The sequence below is a fragment of the Serinus canaria genome, chromosome 18, assembly GCF_022539315.1.
Source record: "Serinus canaria isolate serCan28SL12 chromosome 18, serCan2020, whole genome shotgun sequence".
NCBI classification, from domain to species: Eukaryota; Metazoa; Chordata; class Aves; order Passeriformes; family Fringillidae; genus Serinus; species Serinus canaria.
Window position 1 is genome coordinate 10727417 of NC_066331.1, and position 12804 is coordinate 10740220.

General features: G+C 63.7%; 2 protein-coding genes across 3 annotated transcripts in view; one reads left to right on the forward strand and one right to left on the reverse strand.

The window, feature by feature from the left end:
• Nucleotides 1-2739: 2739 nt before the first annotated feature.
• LOC103820018 (TBC1 domain family member 24-like) lies at nucleotides 2740-7708 on the reverse strand. Of its 2 annotated transcripts, none has more exons than XM_050981548.1 (6): nucleotides 5876-7708; nucleotides 5348-5506; nucleotides 4960-5023; nucleotides 4604-4699; nucleotides 4169-4445; nucleotides 2740-3739 (listed from the first exon to the last, which is right to left on the reverse strand). In XM_050981548.1, the coding sequence occupies exons 1-6, from the start codon at nucleotides 6799-6801 to the stop codon at nucleotides 3594-3596; spliced, it is 1668 nt and encodes a 555-aa protein (XP_050837505.1). In that variant the 5' UTR covers nucleotides 6802-7708; the 3' UTR covers nucleotides 2740-3593. The 2 variants fall into 2 exon arrangements, with proteins under 2 accessions (XP_050837505.1, XP_050837506.1); XM_050981549.1 differs by having other exon boundaries at nucleotides 5348-5545.
• A 2095-nt stretch (nucleotides 7709-9803) lies between these two features.
• Nucleotides 9804-12804, forward strand: part of STX8 (syntaxin 8) — a 78238-nt gene continuing 75237 nt past the window's right edge. Inside the window, exons 1-2 of the mRNA XM_050981252.1 lie at nucleotides 9804-9870; nucleotides 10439-10538. Coding sequence (XP_050837209.1) covers nucleotides 9854-9870; nucleotides 10439-10538 — 117 coding nt within the window. The 5' untranslated portion in view covers nucleotides 9804-9853. The remainder of the gene's footprint in view (nucleotides 9871-10438; nucleotides 10539-12804) is intronic.

Consider the following 12804-nt stretch of genomic DNA (forward strand, 5'->3'; position numbering starts at 1 on the left):
CAGCTTTTGGGGCTCCACGGCTGGAGCCAGCCTGCCTCCCCTCCCTGCACAGCCTTTGGGGCTCCACGGCTGGAGCCAGCCTGCCTCTCCTCCCTGCACAGCTTTTGGGGATCCACGGCTGAGCTGAGCTGAGCTGAGCTGAGCTGAGCTGAGCTGAGCTGAGCTGAGCTGAGCTGAGCTGAGCTGAGCTGAGCTGAGCTGAGGGGGTTTAGCTCCGAGTTTTCCTCCGGAGCCGCAGCGAGCCCTGTCCTGACTCTCTGGTTTCCCTCCCCAAGCCCTGGAGCCGGCAGTGCCTGGGCATGACCACGGCCTCACCCGGGCTGACCTGAGCACTTTTCCTGCCGCACTGAGCCAATGTTTCCTGGGCTGTCTCATGCACGCAGAGCTGGGGCAGGCCCTGGGTGCGGATGCCACCTTCCGTGAGGATTTCTACCTGCACCGTCCCGATGCATTCGCTTCCTGCCAGCACGGAACGTGCGGGCGGATTCCTTCCCGTCAGCCTGCAGCTGTGCATGGAGCAGGGATGCTCCCTGTCGGAGCAGCCAGGCCAGGCTGCCCGGGCACGGGGACAGCTGCGTCGGCACCGCTGTCACCTCAGACAGCCCCTCCACTCCTCTTTGCCTGCTGTCTGCAGCCCCCGGGTTCAGAGCAGGGCGGATCCCCCCAGCAATCCCGGGGGAGGCACGGGGGGTGCTTGGGGACAGGTTCGAGCTGTGCCTGAGCTCAGGGGAGCTCCTTGTCCTTGCAGGGCAAGCAGGACCCTGGACAGGGATGCAGGAGCACGCACTGCTCCCGGGACAGCTGTGGAGCATCTGCGGCTGTGGAGCTGCAAACTCTGCCTGGATGCTGCACAGAGGGGGCAGGAATTGTGCCCCGAATCCTTCCTTTTCCTACCAAGCTGTGGGGCAGCCTCGGTGACCTGCAACCCTCCCTGCCTGCCCCCATCCTCCGGAGCAGTGCTGGGGGCAGAGCCCCTCACCCTGCCCGGGGCTGGAGCAGCCACGGGGGCCTGGAGGGTTCCCAAACGCCTCCAAACCACAGGAGGTGAAAAATCCGCGGGAATTGCAGCCAAAACGAGACAATTCCGCTGCTGTTGCTGGAAACACCATGTCAGAGGCAGAGCATTTGGCACCCACCTGCATTTCCCAGCATTGGCGTGCAGTCCTGGGATGTGCAGTCCATCCCACACAACGCAGTCCTGGCATGTGCAATCCATGGGATGTGCAATCCATCCCACCCAATGCAATCCTGGGATGTGCAGTCCATCCCACCCAATGCAATCCTGGGATGTGCAGTCCATGGGATGTGCAATCCATCCCACCCAATGCAATCTTGGGATGTGCAGTCCATGGGATGTGCAGTCCATCCCACACAATGCAATCCTGGGATGTGCAGTCCATGGGATGTGCAGTCCATCCCACACAATGCAATCCTGGGATGTGCAGTCCATCCCAGCCAGGGACGGGAGCAGTGCAGAGGGGGCTCTGCGAGGGCGCTGCTGAGGCACCCCTGACCAAACCGGGCTGAATTCCCGGCAAAGGCCGCGGGGAAGCAAAGGGGAGAGGAGGAAGGGGACACAAAAGCACAAGTGGAGCGCCTCGGTCTGGCAGCCGCAGTGCCGTGCTGGGAAAATCCTTTGATTTACTGCAAGAGTTCTGGCAGATGAGGAAAGGGAGCAGAGTTTCTAACAAGCGACAGCTCCCTGAGTCTTTTCCTTTCTTCCCTGGCCAGCTCTGCAAAGCTGCTTGAGACATTCAGCAGGTTTGGGGGTTGACTGCTGGGCCCTGCTGCCCATGCCTGCCCCTCAGCCTGGGCATAGGGCTCTGCCAGGCTCCTTGCCCTGCCTCTCGCTCCTCAGGAGAGCCTTCCTCCCACCGAGGTGGGCACAGCTGAGCCATGGTGTGAGCCAGCAGCTCTGCTCCTGCCCCCAGGGGCCATCCCGATGTTCAGGCTGGGCTCTGGCTCCGGCTGTGCCCTGGGCTCGGGTGCCTTGGCCAGGCAGGAGTCCCGGGGGCAGCTTTGCTGCCAGGCAGGGGAGGGAGCACACCCAGCCCGGGGCTCCCAGAGCTGCGGGAGCTGCTCCTGGTGCTGAGCCTTGGGCAGCGTTTGCCTGCCCATCCCGGCAGGTCTGCCCAGGATTTTCCACCCTTGCTGTTACTGGCTCTCCACCCCAGGAAGCCCATGCGGGAGGAGCAGCTGTATGTAAACCCCAGCGGGAATTGGTGTCCGGCAGGGAATTCCCACGAGGATCAGGATGGGAGGCCTTGGGAAGGGTCTGAGAGCCCTCAGCTCCACTCAATGCACTGCTGTGGGTGGCACAGCCCTGCCCAGGGCAGTGCCCGGCTGCCCTCCCCTCTCTCTGGGCAAACCTGCTGCTGTTTCTCCCGGCGCCGGGGGATGGCATCAGCTCCTCACTGTTCGGGATGCCAGGTGAGGAGCCGGAGGCTTCCCCATCCCCTGCGCCCTGCAGGGCGTGCGTGAGGCTTGGTTGGGTGGAAAACAGAGATGCCACATTAAAAGCCGAGCTCTTCACGCAGTTCCAGCCTCAGGTCCCCGGAGCTCCCGTTCCCAGGGCCCTGTCCCGGCTCATTCCCGCTGGGCAGCGCCAACTCCCGCCCGAGCTCAGCGACTCCTGCAGGTATTTCTTCGAGCAGGACTGGGGGTTCCACAAAAGGCTCCCTGCTCATCACAGCTTGGCACTATTTAGACACTTTGACAAACAAGGACATCAGCCTCCACTAATTGCTGATCACATCGCTTTATTAATGTTTACTTTTTATTAATTGGCATCCCAGCCCTGTTTGCTGGGTGTATCCTGACCAGTCACAGGAGCAGCTCAGCAGGTGGTCGCACTTTCCACTGCTGGAATTCCCTTCCCCTGGGTATTTCTCATTCCTGCTGATCCCCCTCCTGGTGGCTCTGGCCCAGACACCCCATTCCTGGTGTGCCCATGCCCAGCCCCCTGGGAGCTCTGCCATTCCTGCTCCTGCTGTACCCTCCTGCCAGCGCTGGCACAGCCCTGGGGCAGCCACAGCTCCTGCCCCAAGTGGCTGCAGGGCTGGGATGGGTGGGAGGTGACCCCACCTGAGAAAGTGTGTTTGGGGTGGGAGAGGTTCTCCTGCTGCAGCCAGAAGGTTCCCTGTGGCCTCCAACCCCCCTGTGTCTGACAGAGAACACCAAACATTCCCATTCCACATTAAAACAGCCCATCCTGGTGATCCCAGCCCACTGACACCAAACCTCCCCATTCCACATTAAAATGGCCCATCCTGGTGATCCCATTCAGGGATCTCCTCTGTGTCCAGCCCTGCAGTCCCACACCAGCCCTGGGCTGGGGACAGAGCAAAGGGCTAAGCCCCAAACGTGGGGTCCCCCTGGAGCTGTCACTGCACCCACAAACTGCAGCAGGGCTTTGCCATCTGATCCAATCTGGTCTGATCTGATCTAATCCAGGCTGCTCTGCTCCATTCTGGCCGCGGAGGGGACCACAGGGAGCGGAGCTGTGCCCAGGTGGCCCCAGCCGGGCCGGGGGTGCCAGCACGGGGAGGGGTCCCCGTGCCCGTGGGTGGCACACGGGGGTGTCCCCAGGGCACCTAGGCTCTTTGAAAGCCCCACACCTCCAAGAGCTGCACCTGGAAGTTCTCCTGGCAGAGCGGGGGGTTGTCGAAGGTCTCGCAGTGCTCCGTGTGTCCCCGCAGCAGGCTGGCGTCCAGGGACAGCGCTTGGCCTCCCCCTCCGCCTGAAAGAGCAGCCAGGCTCGGGCCGGCCCTCCCGGGCTGGTGCCACCCTCGGCCCCGGTGCCCCCGCACGGAGGGGGGGAAGGGCTGGGCAGGGGCGCTCCCGCCCCGGGCAGCGAACCCCGGCGGGGTTTGGGCTGTGGGGGCCCCCTGGGGCTCTCGGGAGGAGCTCCCTGGGCTGGGGAAGGGGAGCTGCCCTCGCCTGCTCGCACTTTAACCCGATATCCCCAACCGGAGCTCCTGGGAGCCGATAGGGATCCCCCTTACTGATAGGGATCCCGCCCCTTAATGATAGGGATCCCCCCCTTAATGATAGGGATCCCCCTTACTGATAGGGATCCCCCCCTCACTGATATCGATCCTCCCTTACCGATATCGATCCCCCTTACCGATATCGATCCCCCCCTTACCGATATCGATCCCCCCCTTACCGATAACGATCCCGTCCCGGGAGCCGGACATGAACATGGAGGCCGTTTTGGAGGGCAGCAGGAAGTGCCTGATGGCCAGGAACGGGGACAGGCGGCCTCTCCCCTGCGGCGAGGGCACGGCCAGGTGGTTGGGGCTGGAGCTGCGGCTGTCCCGGGAGGAGCCGAGCGGGGATTCGGGAGCGGGGGAAGGCGAGCGCTGCCGGGAGCGCGGCACGGCCTTGGCCAGCTCCGGCTTCTTGATGAGCACCCACTCGTACCTCTCTGCCTCGGGGCGCACCTGGGCAGCGGGACACACCTGGTGACTCCCGGGGCACCGCGCCACCCTGGGGGAAGGTGCTGCTGCTGCTCCGGCCCTGGACCTGGGGCAGGGAAGGGACGGCGTGTCCCGGCAGGACAGCAGCGAAGGGACAGAGCCGGCCACAAAGCGTGACTTACAGTGAACACAAAGCACTCCCCTGTCCCAAAAAAGCCCGACGTGGCTCCGCTCTTCTTCCTTTCGGCCCAGTCGGAGGAGAGAAAGGCCCCACACACCTCGGGAGAGAGCACAGGGAGCTCAGGGGACGGATCAGTCTCACTCGTGGCCCCTCTCCCCCTCACCCTCTCCTCCTGGTTCCCCAGCACCCCCGGCTGAGGTGTGTCCTGGTGGCCGAGGTGCACTTTGCTCTGCCCTGGGAGCTGGGACAGACCCAGGCCAGGGCAGGACAGGGACCACGCAGCCCGTGGGTGCTCCCAGCAGTGCCAGTGGGGTCACCCAGCCCATCCCCTTCCCCAGCCCTGCTGGAAACGCTCACCTCCCCCTCGGTGGTTTTGATGAGCAGCACCGTGGGCTCGTAGCCTTCACAGCACGTGTAGAACCTGCAGAGATGGACAAGGGTGGGCTCGGGGGGAGCTGGAGCCCTGGGCAGGGCGTGCTGGCTGTCCCTGGCCGCTCACAGCGTGCTGGCACAGAGTGGCACACGGGGACATCCCTGCCTGGCACAGCCACAGGGCTCCCTGTGCCCCGGGCAGTGCCCAGGTGTCGGTGGCCATCTGGGCCAGCCTCTGCCCTCTGCCTTAAGCCACCCTCAGGACCCCGAATGGAGCCCAGGTCACTCGTCCTGCTCCTCCCTCCAGCACCAAGCCCTGCCCAGGTTTCCCCTCTGCCCAGCCCCCCCGGCCCCGGGGCAGGTGAGGCTTCACCTCTGCAGGCTGCAGCCGTCCTCAGAGGTGGAGAAGAGCAGCAGCGGGGGGAAGAGCGAGAAGCGCTCGGGGAGCCAGGACCAGACGAGGCGCATCTCCTGCGCCGTGACAGTGCTGGAGCTGAACTTCTGCATGTCCACAGCCAGGTGGAAGGACGGCCTGGGGGGGAGGGACATCAGGCCAGGCTGGGGCCCTCTGCTTTTGGGGCACAGCCCCTGCAGCAGGTTCAGCCCTGCCCTGTGCACTGTGAGCTCTGTGCCAACACCCCCAGCTCTGCTGTGCCATGTCCCCTGACTGGGGTCATTGACTCTGGCTGTGCCGTGTCCCCTGACAGGGTCCCCAGCCTGGCTGTGCCGTGTCCCCTGACTCTGGCTGTGCCGTGTCCCCTGACAGGGTCCCCCAGGGGCTGCGAGGGCCCAGCACAGCCACAGCTGCGGGAGGTTCCTGCAGCTCTCCCGAGGGTTCTCCACAGGAGCTCCCATTTTGGCAGCTCAGCCCCAGAGCTGGGGGGCACAGAGCTCTCCTCACCTCCTCTGCACCACGGTGATGCCCCTCTCCACCAAGGCCTTCCTGTTGGCCATGTGGAGCAGCCAGATCTCCTTGCGGGAGAAGAGGCGGATGCCGAAGGCTCTCTCCAGGAGTTTGTCCACGGTGACGTGCTCGGTGATGTTCCTGACAAAAGCCTGCAGCTCGGCCTTGATGTCGGAGCCCTGCGGCCCGGCCGGGGCCGCCGAGAGCCTGAACTGCTTCAGCAGGGCCAGGGCGATGCGGTACAGGACCTTCTGGCCCTCCAGCAGGAACACGTCCAGCACGCGCACGGCGTAGCCAAAGGGCAGCCCGGGGAAGAGCCACGACAGCCACTCCGAGTAGACCTCGAGGACGTTGTCGGCGGCGCCGGCTATGAGCTTGTGAGCCGCGGGGCAGTGCTTGCTGGCCAGGTCCCCGAAGGTCATGCAGGAGGCCTGGTGGGCCAGGAAGGACTGATCGATGTAGGCGGCGTGGGGAGCGTTGCTGGCGATGAGGCGCGAGAGGCTCTCGAAGCACTGGGCCTCGTCCTCGCTGTAGTGCAGCAGCAGCGCCGCCAGCGCCGGCAGCAGCGGGCTGTGCGTGATGTCGGGGAACAGGGCACCCACGCAGATCAGGATCTTCTTCAGGGCCGTGACGCCGTGCGGGCTGAGGCAGTAGGTGGGCACGGGGCAGCCCTCCAGGAACTCGGGCAGGGGGTGCGAGCTCACGCTGGGCTTCCCGAAGAGCCGGGCGGCCACGTCGCGGTACACGAGCGCGTCGGGGGTGACGAGGCGGCAGGAGACGCGCTGGATGAGCCGGGGGTAGAGCCGGGCCCGGCCCGCGTGGCTCCCGGCCCAGCAGCCTTCCCTCGCCAGCCGCTTCAGCTCCTTCGGGGGCCGGCCCAGGACGTCCCGCGGGATCTGCGCCGGCCCCTGCGCCTCCGGCATCTTGTCCCACTCCACGAAGTGCCCGCAGCCCCGGCCCGGGGAGGTGTCGATGTCCCAGGTGTCAGCCTCGGACGTGACCACGATGGTGACCGGGGAGGAGCCGAGCGCCTCTGCGGGACAAAGAGCTTCTATTGATCACCAGCAGCGTTCCACCCCGGCTCAGGGCGCTCTGAGTCTCACAGCCACGTGCTGCATGTCTTTGCTCTCCCCCGCAAAGGGAAGCGTTTCAGGCTTTGTCCTCTCCCGCTCCCATCAGCTCCGGGCCCCGGAGAAGTGTGGGGCCAGGCCCAGCTGGGTGTCAGGGCAGCTTGTCACACCGTGAGGGGCTTTTCACCGCTCCCAAAGCTCCCGGCCCCGATCAGGGCTCGGGCAGCCGCCCGAGAGAGGAGAGAGGGCTCCGGAGAGCTGAGCCGAGCCCTGCCGGGGCTGGGAGCTGTCCCCGCGTGGGTGAGCTCTGCTGGGCACTCACCCACGCCCGGCGACACCGCCAATTAGCGCACCCATTAACCCTGGGACGCTTGTAGCGCGCCTGTGCTCGGCTGCTGGGGGTCAGGGATGGATTCGCACTGAGCCGAGGGGACACGGGGGACAGCCCGTGGTGGCACATCGGGAGGGTCCCGGGCCGGGTCCGGCTCTGGCTCTCGCTCTCCAGCTCAGTTTGGCGCTTGCCCAAGGCCAGCAGGAGCAGTGGGCCGGTCTCAGCCTGGTTCAGGGCAGGAGCTGCTGGATCCGGAGCCGCTCGGGCCGACTCCTGTCCCGGACACAGCCTGACCCCGGCACAGTCACGGGGGCTCCTGGCCACAGACACCAGGCTGAGACATCACCGGGGGTCGATCGGGGGCGGTTTGCAGCCCAAATTCACCCCAAATTCCTCTCTCAGGGCGCTGCCCTGCCCCGGTACCGAGGAGCATCAGCCCGAGCCCACCCGACCGCCGGTACCCCGGCCCCGGGTGCTGAACGGAGGCTCCGGCTCTGCCCGGCCCGGGACGAGCCGGGGGCTCGGGGCAGGAGCCCGGCTGTGCCCCAGCCCCTGCGCCCCCCGGCCGTGGCCCGGCACGGGCGGGTCCCGCTCTCGCACTCACCTGGCCCGGTGCCCGGCTCCTCGCCCGCGGCCGGCTCGGCCATGGGGAGGGCGGCGGCCGCGCCCCCGGGGCAGCGGGGCAGGCTGAGCCCCACCTGCAGCATGTGCCAGCTCGGCCACCCCTGCCGGGTCCCCTGTGGCACCGCACCTGCCCGCGCTTTTAAGGTGCGGGCCAGCCCCGGCCCCGCGGTTTATTTGGGGTAAACACAGCGAGGGGTGGAGCAGCTCCGCGCCCGCATCGCCCCTTCCTGCCCCAATTCCGCGCCGGGCCCGGCCGGGGGCTGTAAACACCCCGTGGGCCGAGATAGCATCAAACAGCAACACGGGCAGTAAATGAAGCCTTCATTTTCCCGAGGATAACCTTCGGCTGCTGCGGCCCGGCCGTGGGGCTCCAGCGTTCCCGGTGTGCCCCCGGGAAATGCTCGGTACCGATCGCTCCCAGTCTCAGAACGCGCTGCAGAGCTGCAGAATGAGCGCTGTGCTCACGGGCAGAGGAGCTGGGCTGGAGGAAAAGCGGCCTCCAGCAGCTGGGAGAGGCTCCCGGGACACCGCCCGGGTCGCACAGCGCTGCTCTCAGCTCGGGCCGCACTCAGCGGGCACTTTATAGGCATCCTAACCTTTTAAAGGATGCTTATTTGCCTTTAAAATGGGATTGCTTCCGCTGTGATAAGAGCAGCTGCAGGTTGTTCCTGACCTGCCTCCCTGCCTGCGAGATATGAATTATGAAATATGAAATATGTAGAGGCCGCGGGGCTCGGGCTGAGCAGCGCAGCCCAAGACCATGAATGTTTGATGGTCGCGGCTGCGGGAGCATCTCCGGCAGTGCGGAGAGCCGGGCCAGGGGACAGAGCCCACCCCGGGGGATGCGGGACCAGCGGGGGGCTCAGAGCCCCCCCAGGGCATTGCTGGCCCTGGGCGCTCTTGGGCAGGAGCAGGACCTGTCCCCAGCCCAGCCCGGCCTGAGGGACAGCCCTGGGGGCATCCCGGGAGCAGAGCGGGGATGAGCCCCGAGAACGGGGGAACACAGCGGGGAGCAGCCCCGGGAATGACGAGATGCGCTGGTTCTCGTTATCAATATCGTTATCACCACTGTTGTGATTGTCCTTATCGCTGCCGTCATCGCTGCCGTTATCAGCAGGCCCAGCAGCCCCGTCACGAGGGCGATAAAGCCTCGCTGGCAGCGCCCCGGAGCTGCTCCTCGGGTTTGTGACCGATTTGCGTCACCGATCGCATCCAAAAACAAAGGGAGAGGCCAAATCCCGGCGGATCAGGGGCGGGAAAGGCTGGAAGCTAGGGGTGATCCCACCGCAGGCAAAACAGCGGCAGTGCGAGCAGCGCCACTGTCACCGGGACCGGGGCGGGGACAGGGAGAGCAGCGAGGTCCCTGCGGATGGGCAGGGACAAGCCACAGGGCTGGGGGTTTGGAGAAGGGAACCGCTGCCACCGCTCAGTGCGGGGTTTGTCTGGCAGCAGGGAGGGGTCGGGACAGCTCTGGTTCTGTGCTCTGCACATCTGCACACATCTGCACCTTGCACCGCGCACCTCTACACCCCGAACACCTCTGGCCCTTATACTGCAAAGCTCCGTGCCCGCCCTCTGTGCACTGAACATCTGCCCCTCTAAATCCCGAACATTGCATCTGTTCCTGCGCCCGGCACCTCTGTCCCTCTGCCCCAACACCTGCCCCTGTCCCTCTGTCCCGAACACCCGGCCCTCCCGTCTGCCCCGCACAGCAGAGCCGCTGCGCCATCGGTCCCGCTCCCCGCACTGCCGCACCCCTGGGGCCGGCTGCGCTCCCCCGGGCCCGTACCCCGGTCCCTCTCTCCATCTCTCCGCTCTCTCCGCTCTCCGCCCTCTCGTCTCTCCCAGCTCCCTCTCCCATTTCCCTTTCCCCTCCATCCCCTCCCAGCGCCTGCGCGCGGCGCGTCCGGGCGGATCCGGCGGAAGCGCCGCGAAGGTTCCGGGGCCGCGATGGCTCCGGACCCCTGGTGAGCGCCGGGCCCGGCCGGGGGCTGCGGGTCGGGTCGAGACCGGGCCGGGTCAGGGTCAGGACCGGGCAGCGACCGGCTCTGCCGGGGCTGCACAGCGTGCGGAGCCTGCGGGGCCCGGCACGGGCGGAAGCGGGGCCGGGCAGGCCGGGCTGTGCGGGGTGTGCCTTCCTGAAGCCCGTCCCGGTGTGCGTGTGTGTATTGGGGGTGCTGTGTGTGTGTTCGGGTTGCTGCGTGTTTGGGGGTCCTTTCCCAAAGCCCATCCTGGTGTGCGTGTGTTCGGGGTGCTGTGTGTGTGTTCGGGGTGCTGTGTGTTCGGGGTCCTTTCCCAAAGCCCATCCTGGTGTGCGTGTTTTCGGGGTGCTGTGTGTGTATTCGGGGTGCTGTGTGTGTTCGGGTTGCTGTGTGTTCGGGGTTCTGTGTGTTCCCCTCCTGGAATCCTTTTCCAAAACCCATCCCAGGTTTTGTGGCTGTGTGTTTTGGGGCTGTTGTGCCTTCCGAGGCTTACACCGGCGGGTCCCATCAGATCCCATCCCATCCCATCCCAGCCCGTATTCCGCTCCCGCAGGCTACCGCTGCTCGCCGCCGCTCGCCAGCTCGCCCAGGACATCGCCGAGAAGCTGCAGGAGCGGAGCCGCTGCCAGCGGAGCGGGGAGAGCTCGGCCAAGGTGCCCCGGCAGGGACGGGCTGGCGGGGCTGGGGCTGGCCGCGGTGTGCCGGCTGCGGCGGGCCGGGGGGCGGAACTCCAGGATACGGGCGGGATTCCCGGGATACGGGCGGAACTCCGGGATACGGGCGGAACTCCGGGATACGGGCGGAACTCCGGGATAAGGGCGGGATTCCCGGGATAAGGGCGGGATTCCGGGATGCGGGGCGGGATTCCCGGGATGCGGGGCGGAGAGAGGTGCGGATCGGGGCCGGGGCTGTGTCGGTGTCGCTGCCGGCACCCGCAGGGGAAGGCTGTGTTCCAGCGCCGCTGTCTGTCCCTTAAGGGAACGAGAAGGGAGTTTGGGAATGAACCGCGACTACCCGGTGTCACCCAGGTGCGGGTCAGCAGCGGTGAATCTGTGCGTGCAGCCGCGCCGGTTCAGGGAGGAGCCGTAGCCGTGCTGGGCACGACCCGCTGCCTGCTCCGGGTGTCCCTGCGGGATGGAGCCCGTCCAGAGAGTCAGGGATGCTGGGATGGAGCTGTCCCTGAGGTTCAGGGATGCTGGGATGGAGCCGGTCCAGAGGCTCAGGGATGCTGGGATGGAGCTGTCCCTGAGGCTCAGGGATGCTGGGATGGAGTTGGTCCAGAGAATCAGGGATGTTGGGATGGAGTTGGTCCAGAGAATCAGGGATGCTGGGATGGAGCCGGTCCAGAGACTGGAATTCTCAGGGATGCTCAGCAGCTGCTCTGTGCCCTCTCTCTCTGAACAGGGAGCAGATGTTCCTCCCCCAGAGATGGCTCCTGCCTTTTGCAGTGGCTGCAGATCAGAGGGAGTAGCATCTTGCATCCTTGTTTTAGCTGCATTTCTAACACAGTGCAAGCCCATAGTTAAAGAGGAATGAGAAGCAGCAGTTGGAGCTCACCCAGGAATGTTGTGTTCTCCACGTTTTCCCCCTTCCTGTTTAAGAAATAAAATAAAGTTAAGGTTTTCAGGAGGCTGCTTTCCCTGGGGCTCCAGGCCTTGTCCTTTCCTTCAGGAGCAGCTTTGAGTCATTACCTGCTCCCTTGGCTGTGTTCAGATGAAAACTGCTGTAAGCCCTTGAGTTGGTCATTTACAATAATTGGCATAATTAAAGCCCCAGTGCTTTTTCTCCCCCTCTCTGTATCAGGGCTGTAATGCAGTGTCTGATCACTGGGTCTGCTCACTTTGCTGAGAGCTGTTCAAATCAAATGTAATTTTTGAAAAGTTTCCTTGGAAGAAGTTCTGAGGAAGAGTGTGTAGGCTCTGCACAATAATCAGTGCTGCTGAATGGCTGCCTCACTTCAGCAGGAGTTGAGAAGGGGTCTCAGAAACCCCAAATAAGTGGGGCTTGAGCAGTATTTTCTCTGCCTTTGGAGTGTTTGGAGGTGCAGATTAAATTCCTGCCTTCAGGATGGTGAAGTGTCAGAATTGCACAGATACACCTCAACAACAGCAGACCAATAAAAAATTACTGCTCAATCTGTCTGTATTTATAGAGGGCAAAGTTCTCTACTGCCATCAGTGCCAGCTCTGAGGAGCCCAAAGCCCAGTGAGACGTGGGACTGGTGCTGTTTGGAGCCTTTCTGGGGCTGGAACTCTCTGGGCTTGTGTTTTATGGAAACACTGCACACGTGGCTGACTTCTCCATAAAATCATTTGTCCCATGCTCTGTGTTTTCCAGCTTCCTTTAATCCATCAACAGGTAGAGGGGAATATTTGGCAGCGTTTGATTCTACTCTAAACAAGGTTCCCACAAGGAGAGAGGTGTTTCCAAAACAGAAATGCCTGTTGAGAAACCCACAGCTGAGCAGTCGCGTGTCCTCTGCCTCCTGAGAGCTGAAATGCAGGGAAATGTCTTTGTACAGCACTGGCCTTTTAGGGAGAATGTAAACAGGGCTTTATTTTTGTAGGATTTTGCAATTAGCACAGCTGACAAACCTCCTGCTTGTTGCTGAGCCAAAAATAGAGCACAGAATCTAAAATGGAAAAATAAACTTCAAGGAAGGATTTCTATCCAGCACTGACCATCCGTGAGCTCTGTTCTGTTCAGCTGATCATAAAACTTCCATTGGTTTATTTTTTTTCTACTTTTCTTCTGCCTTAGTTTTCTGTACAGGAGAAGAAATCTTTTGTTCTCTCACTGCAGTTTCTGGCCAGGCTGCTGCATTTGGTGACTTTTTTGGCCGTGTCACCTTTGTGCTCTGTTGCTGTTCTGGGTCAGTCAAATGGAGCATTCTCCACCTGGAGCTGAGAACAAACAAAA